The sequence below is a fragment of the Gymnoscopelus microlampas genome (genome assembly GCF_963454915.1).
Source record: "Gymnoscopelus microlampas genome assembly, chromosome: 10".
Classification (NCBI taxonomy): Eukaryota; Metazoa; Chordata; class Actinopteri; order Myctophiformes; family Myctophidae; genus Gymnoscopelus; species Gymnoscopelus microlampas.
In genome coordinates, this window is record NC_139947.1 from 48401287 (window position 1) to 48423759 (window position 22473).

The 22473-nt window shown below is 39.8% G+C and overlaps 1 protein-coding gene across 3 annotated transcripts; it reads left to right on the top strand.

The window, feature by feature from the left end:
• Positions 1-16220, top strand: eif2d (eukaryotic translation initiation factor 2D). Of its 3 annotated transcripts, XR_014601665.1 has the most exons (17): positions 1-241; positions 1294-1484; positions 2802-2885; positions 2975-3065; positions 4676-4783; positions 5926-6200; positions 7472-7589; positions 8393-8438; positions 8850-8956; positions 10169-10321; positions 12026-12115; positions 12219-12314; positions 13716-13836; positions 13945-14119; positions 14837-14960; positions 15610-15696; positions 16196-16220. XR_014601665.1 is itself a non-coding variant. In XM_084069339.1 (15 exons), the coding sequence occupies exons 1-15, from the start codon at positions 186-188 to the stop codon at positions 14905-14907; spliced, it is 1782 nt and encodes a 593-aa protein (XP_083925465.1). In that variant the 5' UTR covers positions 1-185; the 3' UTR covers positions 14908-14979. The 3 variants fall into 3 exon arrangements, 1 of the variants encoding a protein (XP_083925465.1); XR_014601666.1 differs by lacking the exon at positions 16196-16220 and having other exon boundaries at positions 15610-15701; XM_084069339.1 differs by lacking the exons at positions 15610-15696; positions 16196-16220 and having other exon boundaries at positions 14837-14979.
• Positions 16221-22473: the final 6253 nt, after the last annotated feature.

Below are 22473 nucleotides of genomic sequence, written 5' to 3' on the forward strand. Positions count from 1 at the left end.
CTCGACGACCAGAATGGAAGAGCTCAGTAGCTTATAATAATTATTATTTTTTATCATGTTTATAACTCTCTGCTTATCACTGTGAGAGACGCATTACATGTTTGAATAACGGGTATATGATTCAACGTATTGAATAAGTCACTTCATAGCATAATACATGCTGAGTTGCTGACAGTAGAGACGAGATGTTTGCCAAAGCGTTTCGTGTGAAGTCTAACACCGTGCTGAAGGGCTCAGCCAAGTGAGTCATCACACACACACACACACACACACACACACACACACACACACACACACACACACACACACACACACACACACACACACACACACACACACACTCACTATACTAGATATATCAGTGGTACTGGTGGAGAAAGTACTCAGATATTTTTACTTAAGTAAAGGTATCAATGCTGCAATGTAGAAATACTCTGTTACCTTTAAGTAAAAGGCATGTGTTCAAAATGTGTTACTTGAGTAAAAGTACAAAAAGTATTGGACCCAATATTTTTTGTACTTAGTCTTTTACCAATACTATTGGTATCAAAATGTGCTTAAAGTACCAAAAGTATAGCCTGGTAAAGCCCCTCCCTCCGGAATTCTCAAAATACAAATGAGATTTCTGGAGGGAGGGTTTACCAGGCTACCAAAAGTACTCATTGTGCAGAATGTCCCATTTCACAAGTTCAAAATGTATAGAAATCTTTTGAAAATAGCAGATCTACGAGCTTGTAGGAACTTTTTTTTGTACATTAACCACTTGAACCCTTGCATCCCTACTCTGATGGCAACATTAGCTGAAAATAGCAGATCTACAAGCGCACTACGCCTCACGTTGCGAGGTGTTGTAAGCTTGTAGATCGGCTATTTTCGTCAGGTTTGGTGTTCATTTTATGATTTTTTTGTTCTTGTATTTTTTTTTCATTTTCCCCAAACAAAAATAGACATGGATTCTCACACAATATCATTCACCAGAACCAAGGACGGGTGTTTTCAATCAGTTTAACATGATTACAATCGAGTTTGAAGGTACAATGGGTTTGTATAGGAAGGGGGCGTGTCTGATCAAATAAATATAAAATATATTATACTGAATCTGAAGCAACCTAAAAACTGTCTGGGGTGAAACACAAAAGCCTGAGTAGGTGTTAAAATGACCCCAAACATGTTTGAAAGTGAGAAATATCACTTTAATGTCTTTCCAATGTAACCCTATGTTCTCAATTCATAATCAAGACATCAGACCTGACGTTCCAACGTGTGTTATTTTCATTGTTTTTCCCACCGTAGGAGGAAGCTGAAATCGGACATCGCCGTAGCTTTTCCCGCGCTGTCTGCAGAGGAGCTGTCAGAGCTGCTCCCCAACAAAGAGGAGCTGAATGTAGTCAAGATTTATGCACATAAAGGAGAGTCTGTCACACTGTACGTCCTCCATAAAAACCCACTGTTCTTTGAGCTGGACAAACGACTCTATCCTACAGGTAAATAACAACCACCTCAACCCTATTCTTTCTTCTTTCTTTCTTTTTCCTTTATTTATTCAGGGAAGCCCATTGAGAGCAAGCTCTCTTTTTCAAGGACCCCCTGATAACGGCATATAAAATACATACATAATGAAAAACAATAACAAACATTTGAATGAACATTACAATGTCACAGATGCAAATAAACATAGTGTTACATGAAACGGGTGCAGTCACTATGTAGTGTGTCCTCAAGAAGCACCATAAATGTCTCTATTGAGACCAATCGCTCCAGTTTCAGAGAGTAAATAAATGGTAAATGCCTGGTGCATTTATATAGCACTTTTAACCAAAGCGCTTTACATTGATTGTGCTATTAACTCATTCACACACACATTCATACACTGATGGCGGAGGAAACCATGCAAGGCACCAACCTGCTCATCGGGAGCAATTAGGGGTTCAGCGTCTTGCTCAAGGACACTTCGACACTAACTCTAGGGTTTTCCAGTTCACTCTACCCGGCCACTCTACCCCTGAGCCACTGCCGCCCCAGAGAGTCCTGAAGTTTGTTCCATTTGTGTGGAGCATAATACATAAAAGCAGTCTTTCCTTGTTCACTGCTCTTACGTGGACTGGTATATCTAATGGGTGTTTGTGAACGTGTTGAATTCCAGTAACCTTCGGTTTTAAAAGCAAGGATAGGTACAAAGGAAGTGGAAGTACCACACAAGGCCTTATAAATTTAAAAAATATATACAATGTTGCTCTCTACGAACTGCGAGAGATGGCCAACCCACTTTATCATATAAAATACAGTGATGGGTGAGGTAATCATTACCAGTTATAAAACGCAGGGCACTGTGGTAGACTGATTCAAGAGGCTTCAGTGTGGAGAGTGAGGCATGCATAATACAGCACATCCCCATAGTCAAAAACAGACATTATTACAGACTGAATAATAGTCTTTCTGCTGGAAAAAGAAAAACAGGACTGTTTCTGAAACTTTCTGTAGAGGAAACCAATTTGTCCTCTTAATTTTTTTGGTTAGGTGCAAATTCTGGGGGGCGAAAATAGCAGATTTGCAAGCCATTTTCGATGAAAATAAAGAGATTCAGGAAATGCTAGCGAACTGCTATAGAGCCCTGGGGGACTCTGGGTTAACTAGTTATATAGGGTTTAAGTGGGTAAGGATAATTATTTGCAGCGATTCCACATTCTTCACTATTTTGTAAAATGTGTAATGTTTGTAATGCGACCTGACACTGATTTGACTAAAAGAGTGCAGGAAGCATACGAGCAATTTATATTTATTGCACTTTGTGTAATTCTCAGTGTACATGCTTTGGCGCTTCCCTGACGTCCTGCCAGCATTTACTACATGGCCTCCTGTGGTGCAGAAAATGATCGGCGGGGCAGGTAAGCTTCTTCTTTTCGTAAATCAAAGACTTGCACACTCTAGGCATATTAATACTATATGTATAAAGTTGGTATATGCTTGTGCATAGATCTGATGCTGCCAGGAGTGGTGAAACCTTCCAGCGGTCTCCCAGATGTGAGGCAGGGTGACTGCTGTGCTGTTAAAGTGGTGAGCAACAGGTAATTCAAAAAAACAACTGTTTTTTGTACAGCTAACTTTGTAATGTTTTAGAAAACCTTTGCCTATAATGACATTGTTGCCCAAAATAGGGATTCATTGTTAAGAGGTCAAGTGTCTATCCATGATGCTCATAGACCTGAACACATAGCTGAACTTCATCTTAATATTAATTTATTGTCATCAATAACATAGAGGTGACATGTCTACAGTCTATGTATTGCTGTAGTAACAGCATAGTTTACTACTGCCATCTAGTGGTGTATTATGTCACTGGCTGGTGAAAGAATCACAGGCAGTTACAGTGTTATGTTACAGCTGCAGAAAGCATGTTTTATTTTTTATTGATTAAACATTTGACTTGGCCAATGTCAAGGACCCCCCAAATTGATGATGTATTTGGCCGCGGAGCCCAATCTGAAAATACTTTGTGCCAGGGACCCGCCAGAAGTAGACAAAATTATTCAAAGTTTTACAACCATTTTCGATATTTTTTCAAATATTTTCAAAAATAGCAGATGTACAAGTGAGCTTGTAGCTGTGAGTTTGTAGATCTGCTATTTCTGAATAGCCATTATAAATGGATAAAGCGGTTAAAATTATAGTGATGCGATACCACAGAAAATGTGAATTTCTCCTTTATTACAATGATGATAATAATATTAATAATAATAATAATAATTATAAGATCAGAATTGTATAGAACTTTTCTAAGCAATCACACTGTTGCAAGAAATGGTAAAACCCTCTGTGACAAGTTTACAGTACACGCAATGCTTCAGTGGCTCCAGCGACAGAGCGAGCTGCAGTGTTGCTAGGCAGATTACTGTCAGATTGTAGATAAGCTATTTTCACTGTGCAACACTGGCGTCCAACGTGTATGAATTAAGCATAATCGTCTCTGTTGGGTGGAAACCTCATTATGTCCAAACTGTTACTTTTCAGGATTAAAATTCAAAAAGTAGCAAAAGTTACAAGCTCAAAACGCGTAGCTTCACACGCCGTTTTGAGCTTGTCAATCTGCTACTTTTGACGCTATAGTTATGATCAAGTAGGGCAGTGGTTCTCAACCAGTGGTCCGGGGACCACCAGTGGTCCTTAAGGGGGTTCCAGGGGGTCCCCAGACAAATGACACAAATTAATAGTTAGGAACCAAATTGACCCTTGTGTGTCTGTAACTCTGAGAGTGTACAAATGGAACCAAATGGAGCCGTTAGGGTCCATTTGGTTCCATTTGTACACTCTCAGAGTTAAAGGAACACTGATGATGATACCACAGCGTAGATTGGGACCCCCAATAAATCAAAATGGTTGAGTCCCTGGCATATCTTTTCAAATGGGGGGTCCCTGGGCTAATATGTGTCAATTTGGGGCGTCCTTGATGCAAAAAAAGGCTGAAAACCACTGAAGTAGGGTGTTCGTTTCCGAAAAAACACAAAAAGTAAAAAAAACGGAGATGAGAGGTTTCTACCCCACGGCAACGATATGGGCCTAAGCTATTTTTAAGAATCTTCGCCAATAACGACGACATGCCCATCATTACATACAGTAGGGACACCAGGTTAATGTGGTGAATGAAGTCTTAACGGTGTTAACCCTGTTTTGGTTGCAGGGCACCCATGGCGGTGGGCACCAGCACCATGTCCAGCACAGAGATGCTGAACATGGGGATGAAAGGGAAAGGCGTGTCTGTCCTCCACACCTACATGGATAACCTGTGGTGAGACGCGCTCATGTTCATTTACACCAGGGGTCTTCAACGTTTATCAGGCTAAGGACCCCGTAGCTGAGAGAGAGATGAAGCAGGGACCCCCTCTATATTGCATAAAATTGTGTTTCAGATTAACTTTTTTTTTAAACTTGGTCTGCTCTTTTTTCCCTCTACACCTATACCTCTTTAAAAAGAGGTATAGCAGATCCACAAGCTCACAAAAGAAAAATAGCAGATCCACAAGCTAAATGAGCTCAAACGGAAAGCCCGTCTGGGCAGGGGAGATATTACCCTTTGAGATTGATGTACTTTATTTAGTAAGACATGAGAAACAGTACATGGAAGTACAATTCACAATACATGGTCTACTAAAGTGGATAACTCATAAAGCACTAAGCTTGTTTAAAATGAGTTCCCACGCACACAAATCATGATGAATGCTTCAACTGTCAGTCTTGTCTAGATAGGATGTAGTTTTTAGACAAATTCTAGCTTCATTGTTTACATAATATCCTAGTTTCTTAGAGGCATTTCATTGTTCTCTCTGTCCTCTACTTGATTTTATCATTTAGTTTACGACCTTTGCTGCGTGTCACCCCCCATCTCTCACCCCGTTTCCTGTCAGCCTACTTTCACTATCCCTCTCTAAATAAAGGCATAAAAAGGCAAAAAAAAACGTATTAAAAAATAAATAAATATATATATATATATATAAATTCAAAGATGTGCACCCATTTTCACGATTTTTCAAAAATAGCCTAAAATTAAGTATAAGTACTAAGTATAAAATAATGGTTATGGCTAAAATCTAAAATGACACAGATGCGTTCATCTTTATCAAGCTGATAACAAGACCAGGAGACCTGGTTCTGCCAGACCCAGAATAAGTACTTAATAAGATCAGAGCACTACGTCACAGCCAAGCCGGACTTCACATGACGTGTCAGCCTGTGTCCCTTCTATGCCCATGTATGGACGAAAGAGGGACAAAGCCTCATGTAGGCCGACCCTCTGGGTCTGGCAAAAAATGACTTGGCTAAACAGAAATAGGTAATTATTTTTAAACAACCTCAAAACCCAAGAAGCAAACCTACTTACAGTATGTAAACTTAACAATACCCTCGCTTTTGATCCAATGTGTCTTTTTTTAGGGCATTTGGTGATAAGAGTGGTCCTCCCTCTATTCCGGATACAGAAAGTGAGGGTCTGGTGGGGAACGGAGAAGGAAGTGATGAGGAGGATGAGGAGGGTGAGCAGGCAGGAGGAGCGGAGGAGCGGCCTGCTGAACAACAGACCCCAGACCAGCCCTCCTGTCCTGCTATGGAAGAGCTGAGTCTGAAGGACGCAGGAGAGCAAGTTGATGGGGAGGAGGAGGAGGAGGAGGAGGATGAGGACTTGAATGAGGAAGATCAAAAAGCACCACAAGGTAACTATAGCCTGTCCCTTAACACCCATTCGATCCGGGAACACATCTGTGTCATTTTAAGATTTCTTTGGCCGTTCAAAAATAGCAGATATACAAGCTCATAGTGCGGCACCGAGTACCATGAGCTTGTATATCTGCTATTTTAGAAATGTATTTATTTTAAAAATCGTAAACATGTGTGCAAAGCTTTGAATATGTATTGTCTTTTAAAGCCAACAGTTTAATTAACAATTATTCAAAATATATATATATTCAAAGATTTGCACAATTAATGTTCAAGATTTCTCAAAAATAGGAGATCTACAAGCTCATAGCGTGGCACTCTGTGCTTGTAGATCTGCTATTTTTGAATAGCCAAAGAAATCTAAAAATTACACAGATGCGTTCCCGGTCTTTATGGATTAACCTCTGCTCGTTGTTTTCCCTCTACACCAAAATCTCTCCTCTGAAAATCAGCTATTTTCGCAGCATGTTTGTTCACTTATTATGACTTGACTGGAACAGGGAAGCTAGAGTTTAAGTTTTCACCTGATCGTGTAGCCAGGTATAGCTGGCAATAATTGCCGAAAACATATCGTTGTTGTCGGGCAGAAACCTCTTATCTCCAAATTGTAACTTTTTGTGTTTTTTCCTAAATGAATGCCCTACTTGATCATACTACAGCATACTTGGGCAACTGGTGGCCCGGGGGCCACATTGTGGCTTAATGCGGCCTGCAGGTTAATATCAGAATACTGATATATTATTGATTTCAGCTGTTACAATTCCAAACATGCAAACATGACCCGCTTTAATTACTTCAGTCTATATTAGTAACTTAATGACGAGTGTTAAAATTCTATTGTCTTTTTTATGTCCAATGCATTTGTATTCAAGTTCATAAAGTTAACTAAATGCATTTGAAATTAAATAAGAATTGTACTTTCAGGATTCTAATTAAAAAATAGCAGATATACAAGCTCAAAACGCGCCGCACTGCTACGTGTTTTGAGCTTGTATATCGGCTATTTTTGCTACCTTTGTGTGAATGGTATTTTAAAAAGTTAAAATACGGAGATAAGAGGTGTCTGCCCGACAGTACATGCGACGTGGCCCTCTGGAGTGAGTGTGGAAATAATAGTGGTCATTTCCATCATCAAAGTTGCATCACCCCTGTACTACAGCGTCACACAAAAAGCATCAAAAGTAGCAGGTATTTTCTTGTGATGTGGTTGAAGCAGGAGCAGGACTGGCCTGCCTTCAGTGTTCTTCTTCTTCTTCTGTTTCCGTAGAAGAGCTGGATGCCCTCCTGCTGCAGTGTTTCCTCCAGGCTCTAAAGACCAAGGTGAAGAAGTCAGAGCTCCCCCTGCTGACCAGCACCTTCCTCCGCAAATACATGTTCTCCTGCTGGTACAGTATGTTTAAATACATTTAAATACATGTTCTCCTGCTGGTACAGTATGTTTAAATACATTTAAATACATGTTCTCCTGCTGGTACAGTATGTTTAATTACATTTAAATACATGTTCTCCTGCTGGTACAGTATGTTTAAATACATTTAAATACATGTTCTCCTGCTGGTACAGTATGTTTAAATACATTTAAATACATGTTCTCCTGCAGCCAATTGTAGATCTGCTATGTCTGCCAAATGTTTGCCTATTATGTTGTGCCCAGCATTGGGATGCTTGGGTTCATGTGGTGAAGTACAGTAGTGTTGAACAGAACTTAACCACTTAAACCCTCTCTAGACTTAGTAAACTGGACTGAGTTGGCTCTTTACTTTGAACACTTTTTTCCCGTCTACACCCAATGTCTTTGGCAAACGTTTTTGGCTATTGTCCATTGTTGCATTGCTGAATTGGAACGTGGTTGCACTGAATTTTAATGACGTCAAGCGCACATCGCTTAACACCTACACTACAGGTCACACAATGGACAATTGATATGCATATAGGCTCATTCCTATGTTAATTCACCTGGTGTGAGTCTGGAGCCTTTGTAAACTTTGTTGAGGTGTGAATTTAAAGTTGTTGTTGTTGTAAATCTATGCGTGTGCCTGCACGTGCTCCTGGTCAAATAGGTTCTTGCACGGCGTGCAAGGCCATCCCATGAGCAATGCAACCCTGGTCCCACCCAGAATATGGATGCTGGGGTTAAAGTGGTTAACCAGTGGTTAAGCACTCACAACATGTCTCGTTTATTTTGCAGTCCAAATGGAAAACAACTGGACATCAGGAGATCCAGCTATAAAAAGGTACAATGACAAGACAACTGGGGACATGTCAGGCATATACAGAAGGTGTATCCAGGGTTAATGTTATTGAGCAGTAAGTTTGCTGTGTGTTACTTGTTGTCAATTAGTTGTACGAGCCCTTGTCTTATTGGATCTTGTTTATTTGATATACTTATTTGTTTTAGCTCTTGCTCATTTGATATTCCTACTTTGTCTCATCTGTTTAAGAAAGTAGGTAGCTGATATATTGCACTTTTACCTTAGCGCTAGGTATACTCTTATAGTTGCTTGTTTTAGAAGAGAATGCACTCAAGACTTCTGGTCAATAGTAGTTTCCTTCCCTACCGGTTGATACCATGTTGAATGCACTTATTGTAAGTCGCTTTGGATAAAAGCGTCTGCTAAATGACTGTAATGTAATGTTTCCCCCAGTTGTCCAGGTTCCTCCAGAGCATGCAGCAGCAGCATCATCTGGTGCAGGTCAAAGAGCTCAGTAAGGGAGTGGAGAGCATAGTGGAGGTGGACTGGAGGAATCCTCAGTGAGTACCGTTACTGCTGCTCTCTGTCGCAACAATGCTTCTCTTGTCCTGGCAATAACTTTTATGCCGTTGGAAAGCCTGTTTATTCCCCTTTTTAAATGGTGCCCCATTTGTAAGGAACATGGATTTGTGGGAAGAGCAGTGCAGAATGTAGCCTGGCTCCACCCCCTGAATCACTAGCCTCGCATTCAGGGTCTGGTGACGCTGTCGAAGGCGGGCTTTTCTCGTTTGAAAATATGCACGGCGAATCGGGATCGGGATAATCCAGTATGACCCAATCGCCAAAGAGTCTTCAGACTTTGGCCACGCCCCCATCTCAGAAAACAGCTGCACTGAGAGGGCATTTCAGACTGAATAATGGAGTGAAACCAAATGAAAATTCATTGTCAGGCTAGTGCAGCTGAGTATGCGGGTTACAAACGGGGCACCATTTAAAAGGGGAATAAACAGGTCTTATTATAAAGGTTGTTATCGAGAAGAATTGTGACAACAGAGAAATTATCTACCAAACACACATTTCCAAACCTTTTGTTCAGCGCTACCATGTGCGGCTGCTGCTTCACTTTGCCTAAAAACTAAGTCCTGCCTCAGCTCAGCCATAACAAATTCCTGGCTTAGCTTCAGACTCTGGGCCTCTCTGCATTGTGTGTGTGTGTGTGTGTGTGTGTGTGTGAGTGTGAGTGTGAACCAGTGTTGATTTCATCGACTAAAACTATGACGAGAATGTTCGCCGACTACCTTTTTTCACTGACGAAAACTAGTCAAAAACTAAATGAAAAGCTTTGATGACTAAAACTAAGACTAAATATATGGACAATTTCGTCAACAAATAAAGACTAGACTACAATGTTAGTGAGGGACGAGTGGAGAAGAGATCCAGGAGAACTAAAAGACAAGTCATGTTATGCATGGTTGCGCTCGGGTGTTGCACTCTGACAATAGCAGATCGGCTATTTTCAGCATACAACCAAGTGTAAAATCAGGCATTACAAAAATCAATCAACTGTAGATTAATCGACGATAATCTTATGATATTTAGACGACTAAAACTAGACAAAAACTAAAACATTTCAGACAACTAAAATATGAATAAAACTAAATGGAATTATATTCAAAAGACTATGACTGAAACTAAATCAAAATTTGCTGTCAAAATCAACACTGTTGTGAACCCTTTCAGAATGCTGTCTGTCCCTGTGTGATCCCTTCCAGACTGCTGGCCTTCCGAGCCCCAGAGCAGCCTGAGGAAGAGCAGCCAGTGGAGGGAGTAGAAGCAGGAGAGAAGCCCTACCAACCCCCTGAAATCATCAGCCTCTACTCTGTGTCAGCCAGACTGGAACCTCTGTTTCTGGAAGCACACAAGAGGTTGGTTTACGTGTTCCTTTTTGCATCCATGCCTTTGCCAGTCAAAATATCACCAGTGTTCATTTAATTCTGAGAGTGTACAAATGGAACCACATGGACTTGTAAGGGTCAATTGGTTCCTTGTGTACACTCAGAGTTCTCAGACCCGTAAGGGTCTGTAATTTATGGTTACAGAGGTTAGTAGGTCTGTAACTCTGTGAGTGGACAAACGGAACCAAATGAACACTCAGTGTTTTGCGGTGAACTCCTGCTGTGTTGCTTCAGTTGCACTGACAGACTGTGTGTGTGTGTGTGTGTGTGTGTGTGTGTGTGTGTGTGTGTGTGTGTGTGTGTGTGTGTGTGTGTGTGTGTGTGTGTGTGTGTGTGTGTGTGTGTGTACGTGCGTGTACGTGCGTGAGAGTGAGAATGTACAAACATTCTTGTGTCAAACCTTCCATGTTTCAACTCTGTACTAAAAATCCTGAAATCTTTGCACATCTCTCTGCTTATACACCAGATGTTGTTGTTGTCAATGAAGGCTCCAGATCAGTTTCCATTCTTGAAGTGGGCTGCACCTTTGACTCTAGCTTAGAGGAAGCTTTTATGACCAAAGTCAATAAATACCAGCCGCTCCTCCATACCATCACAGAACTAGGCTATAGGTGCAATATACTTGTGCTGCCAAACTTGTTTTTGGCAGCTGACATGTACATAAAGGTTGGTTGTAAGAGGCTTCCAACAACTCGGAATGCCAAAAAAAAAAAAACGGTAGCCGCCAAATATGGCGAAGACGCTGTTATTTGTACCCCTGAAGGGTGTGGGGGTATTTGTCCAAGATTCACTGACTGTCCATTTTTTGGGGCGGTGTAGCCGCCCCCTATAAGTGAGTTTTGGACACTGACCAATCCTGCACCGTGATTGGCCAATAGTCTACAACGCATTGTATACCCCTAACCCTTCCATTGTTAATGCAAATCGATACTTTTGCAAAGTCAGCCAATCACATTACAGCTAGTGTCATCACCACTAACTGTAATGTGATTGGCTGACTTTGCAAATTCAGGACTGTGATTGGCTAGCGAAACACATGACACATGTGCAGCCCTATGAATAGCAGTATGGACTTAAAAAAAGTCATTTATCCTTTTTTTTAAGTGAGTCATGTTGTGATGACCACACACCACACAATAAAACCATTTTGATGTGAGAGTAGTATATTTAACTGAGATGTTGTGTATTTCATGAGATCAGTGAAAAATAATCGCAAAATCACTATGGTTAAAATGAGGAAAGTAAAAACCGAAACAAGACAATGGCAAGTCTTCCTAGAACTGGCCCTGTGAGATCCAAGTGTATATCACAAGAGCTTAAACACAGAATTGTGACAAAGCACAGATCTGGTCATGGTTCCAGAGCAATTTCAGCTGAAGATTTCTAAAATGAGAATAGACCACACACGGAATAGACCACACACCGCCCACTTCACACTGGGTGTGATTTTTACAGGACCTTGTAATATTAGGGTCCTTGTATTGTATCTCTTATGTGGACATAAATAAATTATTGTGTGTGTGTGTGTGTGTGTGTGTGTGTGTGTGTGTGTGTGTGTGTGTGTGTGTGTGTGTGTGTGTGTGTGTGTGTGTGTGTGTGTGTGTGTGTGTGTGTGTGTGTGTGTGTGTGTGTGTGTGTGTGTGTGTGTGTGTGCGCGCGCTGGCCGGCTCACAGGAAAGGAAGCGTTCTCCATGCCGCCGATGTCAGACTCATCATTACAGAGTATGTGAAGAACAACCAGCTGGTGGCTGAAAATAACAAAAAGTAAGCAGATCACAATGACAACAGAATGCTACCGGTAGCATGACCTCTCTGAAGGCAGCGGCCCTTGTCATTTATTTCTGTTATTGTGATTCCTGCCTTCTAGTTATGTCACCATAAATCCTGCGTTATGCGACTGCCTGCTGGAGAGAACGGAATACCAGGAGATCAGCGCTCTGAAGTGGGATGAGCTCTTCTGCAGGTAAAGAGCAGTAGTCTCATCCAGTACAGTTACTCACATGGTTTGATTTGCTGGGAGGGGCATGTGTTTCTGGTCAAACTGAATTAAATACGTGCATTTCATTTTATTAAATGTAGACTGTCTGACCATTTTTATATTTATATTTGATTAGCCCATTGAGACCTGAAGCCGATTCTACATGTCTCCTAAATCTCAACAGTTTTCTGAAAAACGTATGTTTCTATATCAGTGGTGCTCAATCTTTTTCATGTCAAGGACCCCCAAAATGATATGTATTTGGCCGTGGACCCCCATCAAAATATTTTGTTCCAGGGACCCCCAGAAGCAAAGATTTGAGTTAAAAATGTTCGCTTTAAAAATATATATATTCAAAGATTTGCACACATTTTCATGATTTTTCAAAAATAGCAGATCTACAAGCTCATAGCGCGGCACTCGGTGCCACGCTATGAGCTTGTATATCTGCTATTTTTGAATAGCCCAACGTGTAAAATAATGCTTTTTAGCTCAAATCTAAAAATGCAGGTCTTAATGGGTTAGACCATACCCGTGGGTGGATATGCACACATGATTTGGCAACCCGGGAGCCAGCGAACACAAAAACGCTAATAAACAGCTGACATTTGGGGAAAGCGAAAAACGGCCTTCGGTGTTCCGTGCACATGGTAATGGTCAATGGCTGTGTGCAAATTCAGATCAATTGCTCCAGCCACTGAGGAGAACCGGGCAGAAGCGATTTTGGGCTCACCGCACAGACAGAGCTTTGTCGAATTATAGGAGGATAATATCACAATAAAAACATTGAATACAAAATATATGTTAACCATATTAACCCTGGCTTTTTATTGAGAACCTCTGGATTTCTATTCTTCTCTATGATTTGAATAAATAGTAAACATAGCAGATCTACCAGTTCACAAGATGTTGCAACGTGACGCATTGTGTGCAGTTTGCAGATTTATTACATAACTATTTGTAGTACGTATGTCCCACCTCAGTTTTTTTCATACCCTGGTTTCTCGTGTCTGGACTTCAAATTCCACATTAATCATTGTATGTGAACTGTCTGCCAATATAAATTCCTCCTTATTTTGAATGAACGGAAATGTATTGTTTTTACAGATAGTGTGTCACATTTGAATTACCTAACTAAACTAAATATATAAGTATTACTATTAGTTTGCTTTTCAAAAACACACGTTGCCATTTCAATCTTTCTTTTTCCATTTTATTATATTTGACCAATACCACATGTAGATCACATTGACCGGCATTTAGCAACAGCAGCATGTCAGTTGAACCATAAGCACTGATACATTAAATTAGTACATTATGTTCATGGTTTCCTCAGACAGTTTGGGTCCACTGTATGTTTAATGTATTTGATACTCATATTGACAGGACCCTGAGCAGAATGCAGCAGTGTTATCAGCTCGTGTTTCCTGGACAAGCGCCCATCACCAAGAAGGGTCACATTGAGCCTATAGACATCTCTGTGGCGTCCAGAGGATCCAACAAGAAGGTCTGCGTCACTCTGGATTCATTGTCCAATGTCCATTGATGTGGATGTAACCTAACAGGTGCCATCATATTTTAACCTCATCAACCCTTTGGATTCATTGTCCTGTAGGTGACCCTCATCAAGAACCTGGAGCTGTATGGTCTGGATCCCGTAGCAGTGTCCTCCGCTCTGAGGCACAGAGTCCAGGCCAGCTCTGTGCTGCAGCCTCTCCCTGGAGCCAAGGACCGAGTCCAGGTCCAGATCCAAGGCAGCCAGATACAACAAGTCGGCAATTTGCTGCTAGGTTTGGAGACTATTATCCTTCAAAAAAAACTCTTGTGCTTTCAAATCAGGGCTGGGCAATTAACCGAACATATATCGAAACTGATATTTAGAACACATAACTGACTTAACTAACGCATTTAGACCTGTTGTGACCCATACGGTACGTCTTTATACCTTTCAATCCAGGACAGCATCTGTGTCACATTAGTTGTTGCTAAATATATAGCAGCATATTTTCGTATTTTTTTAACCCATTTAGACCTGAGGCCGATTCTAAAAACCCTTCTAAAACCTAACCTAAGTTTTCTGAAAACGTTCAAATTCTTACTAAAAAATGAGACACAGAGGTGGCTCCCGGATTCAAAGGTATAACAACATAGCCTACCTGTGTTACAACAGGTCTAAACATTTTGTTTTTGTAACCTACGTTTTTCAGAAAACTTAGGTTAGAATTTATATGAATTTATTTTATATCAACGAATCGACTTGAACATTTTCTAATAATGTTTTTATCAACTAAATGGATTTGTCTGATTAACCACATAGATAGTTTGTTGTACAATGGTGGCGTGTGAAAATGGCAGATCTACAAGCTTGCAGATCTGCCATTTTCACATAATTATAATGATCATAATTCAGGCAAACGTTTTAAATTGTGAAACGTTGTGGTCACTTTGCATTGCCGTGGTAGTGTTTCCATTTTGTACAACTTTCTGTTTTTCGTTTGCTTCAACAGATCAGTACAAAATCCCTCGCAAGTTCATCCAGGGCCTAGACAAACCTGGGAAGGGTGGCAAGAAGAAATGAGAAGCACATCATCAACACAACCATGTACCTACCATCCGCTCTGTAGAGCCACTGTATGTGAAACATTCATAATAAAGTTTACTTTCACTTGAATCTTGTGTGAGAGCCAGTGTTGATTTTGACAGCACATTTTTATTTATTCTTTTGAATAAGATTCCATTTAGTTTTAGTCATATTTTACTCACCTGAAATGTTTTAGTTTTTGTCTAGTTTTAGTCGACTGAATATCATAAGATTATAGTCGACTAAATGTACAGTTGATTTAGTCGACTAAAATGTATTTTGGCGGTGCCTTGGCGGTGTCATAATGGCTGATTTTACACTTGGTTTCATGCTAAAAATAGCCGATCTACAAGCTCACAACGTGAGCTTGTAGATCTGCTATTTTCAGAGCGCAACACTCGAGTGCAACCAAACATATAATGACTTGTCTTTTAGTTCTACTGGATCTCTTCTCCCCTTGTCCCTCCCTAACATTTTAGTCTAGTTTTTATTTGTTGACGAAATTGTCAATATATTTAGTCTTACTGTAGTTTTAGTCACCATAGCTTAGTTTTTATCTAGTTTTCGCCAGTGAAAAAAGTTAGTCGACGAACATTTTTCGTCATAGATTTTGTCAACTGGTGAGAGTTGATGAAGTGTGTCATTACTGTTAAACTGTGCTGCCTTGGCTGTTTTTTTTGTGTTCTTTATTCTCTTCAGTGTGACGTTGCTGCGTTCGTTTGTTGGTTGGTTCAGTCAGACACACAGACCAGGCCAGGCAGGCATCTCCCCAGTTCAGTCAGTTAGGTAAGCCAGTGGTTCTCAAACCTTTTCATGTCAAGGACCCCCAAAATGATCTGTATTTGGCTGCGGACCCCCATCTCAAAAATATTTTGTACCAGGGATTTTTCAAAAATAGCAGATGGACAATATTGTATATCTGCTATTTTTGAATAGCCAAAGTATAAAACATGGTTAGTGGTTAAAATGATTGTGACGCTATATTAACTAATTTTGCTGGGGACCCCCTGGTACCCCAAAAGGACCCCTGGGGGTGCCCCAACCCCACTTTTAGAACCAATGAGATAAACCGTAACCTCGCTAGCCAATCTCTGTTATACTACAGGTAAGTCTGATAAGGTGTTGTTTACAATATGCCTGATGTCAATAAGGTGTTCTTACAATGTACCTGATGTCAGCGCCGTTCTCTGTGACCACATTGTCTGCATGTGATCTGGTATGAATGGAATCTCCAGCTCTTTTTTCCCAAAAGATATTTGTGGGGCTTTTCTGCCTTTATTGACAGTAACAGTGGAGTATTGACAGGAAAAGGGAAAGAATCGGGCCGTGACACGCAGCAAAGTGCCGTCGAGCTCGGGAATCGAACCCGTGACCCCCCATAGCTCTGAGAGAGTGCAAATGGAATGCCATGGCCTATATGGAATACCTCTGCCCTGGTACATTAATAAATTGATACAATTAAAAGAAACATGTAATAAAATACAAATAAGTAGACTAAAAGTCTGGCCTAGCCATCTGTTCTTGGACTTGTGTAAAGTGTAATTTACAATCAGCAGTAATATGTACATACAGCTTTCATCAATGAATGGTTAAATACAGTATATACAGACTTATTGACTGGATGTATTACTTAAGTACACAGTGTATATGAATTATATTCAATTAACAGAATTTAATGAGCAATTTAGCATATATCAGCACAGACATTTGCATGTTACCTTAGTGTACCAGGAAGTGAATAGAGCACATTTTGTTTTATCTTGCAACTGTAATAAGGCATCCTCTATTTTGACTAAAGCTATGTGGATGCATGTTTGTACAGGAGAAACCTAGTGTGTTTGTAGAAAACGGTTTCATCATCATGTCAAAGAGTTGGAGAGAATCCAGTAATTTCCATGGTCTGCTAGGCTTTTACAGGGGCCACATAATGACTGCTTTAGGAACACTGACAACAGTTTGACACATAATGAAAAGCTGAAAAGTAAAACTCCAAGGTTTGCGTAAAGGCTTCAGTTCAGCTAAAGTGTGGTACGAATCTAGAGTGCATCTGCAAAGCCGGCAATCAAATAACATCAAAGCCTTTTACCTACTGTAGGTCAAAATGACTGCCTCACATTGTATGTTTCCACAGATAGCTTTTGTCATTGGTTGGTGTTACAGTAAAACATAAATGTTGCGACCCCAAGTTTGTCTAGGAGGGGATGTGGGTGTAACGTAAATTAAAAGCCGGGAGAAAGAAGGAGTAAAGACAACAAATGTACAAAAAATAAAACATTTATTAATAAACTTAAAAGACCACCAAACACATGATGTTCTAAACGTTAACTAAAGTTAGTCTAAAGCAAGAACAGTAAATAAGCCGGCACCTAGAACAGATGGACAAACACACACACACACACACACACAAAACACACTCCCTTAGAAAGGGAGAGTCCACCGAATACTGTTGCACCCACAACACTACACTTCAGTTGACCTCGGTCGGTTGTGTAAGACAACATAATATACACCTTCCCCAACTAGCTGTGTCTTAAGACGGCAGCATCACACAGCTGAACGGCCCAGTGACCCTGTTCTGTTCTCTTCCTCAGGCTTTTAACAGCCACACCCAGATGAGTTGACTGAACTCACTCAGAGAGGGGGGGGACAGTACCTGAACACACCTGAATATGTATTTTCTATTTATTAAATAGCTGGAGACACGAGGAGACCCTTGTTACTGAACAAACACTATAGCAAGCAACGATTACTATCAGAATATAGTCCTTAACAACAAACTTACATTTTCAACAAAAAACCCTGAACCTACCCTACCCCTTGAAATGATCATTTCACTATATAATGGTTTCACAGATCCAACGGATTTTTGCAGAACATGCTACGCCGATCCATCCTCTCTCAGCCCCGTTATAGAACACAGCACAGCCCTCTTGTTCAGTGTTATTTGGCTCACCATGGCGCCAGTACCTGAAGAAGAGGGAACATTTACTTCATTGCAATGGATGATTTTTCTCTCAATCTTTTTTAATATATAAATCATAATCTCAAATGATAATCTATATATTATGCAGATTAACTGGAGAGTGCAATAGACAACAGTATATACTATCACTTTTCTGTGACAGTGCAGTAGGTTTGTATTTTATAATGGCATGTTAGTTGAATGTTTACACAGACCACAATGGAAACAAGACTGGCTTTTTTGTGATGAATCCATTTAGCATTTTGTATCGTACTGCAGTACTTTTAAATTGTCATTAAAATATTCAATACATCAATCAGTTGAAATTAAGAAAAGAAGAATGTGTGTAAAATCTTACGTTGGTGTGGTCAGTTGTGTTCCGTCCACCCATTTCCACTGTCCTTTTCCCCCTCTGTCGGTCAAACCCAGCCACACCCACTTGGTTGAACTGTTAACAACTCTGTTAACAAAGTCCTGGACAGAAAAGATATGGTTAGTACATCACAATAGATATGTTACACCACACTCACCCAGTGGTGTAAAGTAACTAAGTACATTTACAGTAAAAAAATGTAAAAATAAAAAATTGTACAGTACTTGAGTACTGTACAATGTTGAGGTATTTTTTACTTTACTGGAGTGTTTCCAATTTTCAGTACTTTCACTTCTACTCCACTACATCTCAGAGGTAAATATTATACTTTTACTCCAATACAAATATATTTAAAAAAAATAATTACTAGTTACTTTGTAGATTTTTATTATTATTGCAAAACATACATTACCCACTTCAGCCCTATATACATTTTGGCCATTTGAAAATAGCCGATCTACAAGCTTGCATTGTGAGCTTGTAGATCTGCTATTTTCAAAAGAAGTATAGATTTGATACTTTTGTACTTTTACTCAAGTAAATTTTGAATTCCGGACTTTTACCTGTAACAGAGTATTTCTACATAGCAGTATTGATACTTTTACTTAAGTAAACATATGAGTTATTTTTCCACCACTGCACACACACACACCATACCTGTTTTTCTTTGCCGTTTATGACCATCAGGTCTGACTGATTGTCTCTACAGTATTGCCTGCTCTGCTCCCATGTTTTATACTCAGTAGAGATGTAATAGCACATGCCACCAGCATATGTAAATCCACGTGATTCTAACAACAAGAGAATAACGTTTGCCACTGTTTTTATTTTGTTAAGATTAATGACAAACGATGAGCAACATGATATAATGATGTAGAACAACTTTGATGTCTCACACTGACCACAAAGACTCCTTTTCAGCTCATCCCGCTCTGCAGTCACACTGTTATATCTGGACTGTAACGCGTTGTTCTGTTCAATCAGGTCGTTATCTGCAAGAAGGACAATCAAACTGATCAGTTTTACATACAACTGGGTTCTGATCTGACCGCCTTAAAGGAGTAGTTAGCCCACAAAATTACACACCCCATGAAGCCTTGAATTCATGGATTTGTTTTTGTCACATTCCTATGCCAATAATTTGATGACCGGCGGAGTCTCCTACTGAGCAGCCACCCTGTCATCGAATTATTGGCTTAGGAATGTGACAAAAACAGAAGAATCTCCATGAATTCAAGGCTTCATAGGGTGTGTAATTGATAGAAAATATGTTTTTTTTGGGGTGAACTACTCCTTTAATGAGGTTATTGTAGTTGTAGCTGCTCTGTTTTTTTCCCTGTTCATTCAGGGAGTTATATCGGTAACAGGAAGAATTTATTTGTTTTCCAAAATGTTTGATACAAAATAAAATATTTTAAGTATTGTAAAGTACACATGATTTGATGATTTGAACATGCTTGAACTTTCGTCAATTAAGGCCCTATATTTCTACAATATGGCAGGGGGTCTTCTAAAATTCTATATCAGTGGTGCTCCAACTTTTTCATGTCAAGGACCCACAAAATGATATGTATTTGGCTGCGGACACCCATCTCAACATATTTTGTTCCAGGGACTCCCCCAGAAGCAAAGATTTGAGTTAAAAGTTTTCGTTTAAAAATATATATATATTCAAAGATTTGAAAAGTAACAGTTTTTGACATAATGAGGTTTCCACGCGACAGAGACGATATGCTAATGAATTGAAAATAAAACCCATGTTGGATAATCATAGTTATATCAAATATTATAATATTTTTGTATAAAATACATTGTTTTGAAACTTGACTTACAGAGAGAGAGTCTGAGAGCAATGTTGAGGAGAGCTTGAACACCACAAAGCAATCCAAGACACATTCCAAGCATCCTGTACCGTCTTCTGACTGGACACACAGACACACACACTATTTCAACCTCTTCCTTAAAAAGTGTACAAGTATTCTTTCTGTCATTTGTAGTTGTAGTAACATCTCTTACCAGATCTTTTCTTCTGGGGGTGTTTCTGCTGAGTTGTAGTCTTGGTCTCAACATTCCCATAGTTTATATCATCATCTTCCTCATCATCCTCATCATCATCGTCTTGGACCTCAACGTTTTCAGAATGAAAAGCCATTTCTACCTTTCTGAAGTATTTGATATGGTCCACCTCTTCACAGCAAAATGAACAATAGAGAAGTGTCGTCTTTCTTTTATGAAATTACGAGTTGTCATAATATGACCTATGATTTCATCCAAAACCCCCCTCCCCCTCCTTCCTCCTGTTATTTCCTCATTCAGGCAGTGAAAGGAAGTGAAATCACACCTACAACCCCTTCACCATCAACCCCCCCCCCCCCCCCCCCCCCACCCACACCCTACAACCCCTGGACTATACTTTCAGTCTCACATAGTGTGATGCACTTCTGTGTACACATATGTATATTTTGTTATTGGTATTATCTCTTAAAGGGATATTTCACTTTCAAAAAAACTTTTGGTCATTTTATCATCTACTCAGGCCTTTGTGAACCCCCCAGACAGTTTTTAAGTTGCTTGCTTGATTAATTAATTAGATATTTGATATCCATTTTATCAGACACGCACCCTTCCTATACAAACCCATTGTAACTTCAAACTTCAATTTAACCATGTTAGATTCATCAAAAACACCCGTCCTTGGTTCTGGTGACTCACCCTGCCCTCCTAATGCGTGAGGGGGCCGTGTTTTTCCGATTACTTTTTTCATTTATTTTATTTAATTTTTTTATTGTATTTTTTTTTTCATTTTCCAAAGTAAGACTTAGATTTTATTCACTTCTGAAATCAAATGGAAATGAGATTTCCGGAGGGAAGGTTTACCAGGCTACTGATCTCCAGCATGGAGGATGTTACTGTCCATTGAACTGTTGCTTAGAACGTTTATTTATGGAGCTCTGGTTCCCTCTAGTGTCATCTGTGTGTCATAGTTCAATTAGTTCAGAATACAACAGATACATTGCCTGAATAGAGTAGACACACACACACACACACACACACACACACACACACACACACACACACACACACACACACACACACACACACACACACACACACACACACACACACACACACACACACACACACACAGGCGCGCGCAACATGGCAGGTTTTACCTAATTGTTCATTACTTTTTCAAAACGACTGGACCACTCTGCTCCACGCTTAAAAATAAGTACATTATTTACAGTCTTCTAGAAATCTTTAACATCCCTAACTCCATTCCTAAACCTTTTAATAATCACTTTATAATAATCACAAAAAATACAATACTACAATACAGTACAATACTAGACAGGCTACAAGACTTAAAACATGAATTAAACAGTGGTTTACATTAAGAGGGGTTGTGTTGACCTAAAAGACACAGCAATAGTAAATAAAGTCATCAGCACTCAACACATGAATGCCATAGCACTTTTAATAAGACACACAGGAAGAGGAAGAGTCTCAGAGATATGGATCTGAAATGTGGTTTTAATTCAGACATCATGCACGTTACACCCTAAAGTGGCAACTTCCTACATTACAACATTTTCAGTCGGGTGGAAACCGTGTATGTCCAAAACCTTTCCTTTTTTATTATAAAAAAAAATATATATATAAGATAAGATCTATAAGCTCACAATGTGTCACATCGTGTTTTCAGTACTTTTGTGCGACACTCTTGTATGATGAAGTAGGGCATTCATTCACGAAAAAAAGTTGAAAAATATGGAGACACAAGGTTTATGAAGTATGTATTTTACACATTTACTTTTACTATTCTAGATTGTCCATCTTCTCTGGTTTCTAAATGAGTTGCTGTGTGTGTGTGTGTGTGTGTGTGTGTGTGTGTGTGTGTGTGTGTGTGTGTGTGTGTGTGTGTGTGTGTGTGTGTGTGTGTGTGTGTGTGTGTGTGTGTGTGTGTGTGTGTGTGTGTGTGTGTGTGTGTGTGTGTGTGTGTGTGTGTGTGTGTGTGTGTGTGTGTGTGGGTGGGTGGGGACAGGCAAGAGATGCTTGAGCCAGAAGCAGAGTCAAACTGCGTAGCTGTCACTGAGTTTCACTCAGTTTTAGTCATTTTGTCACGATGAAATTCATATCAAACTCTGCAATAGCATGTGAGTACTTTATTTCTGTCTTATTTTAGTTTACTTTAAAATGTAATTGTATTTAGTCCAGACAGACTATC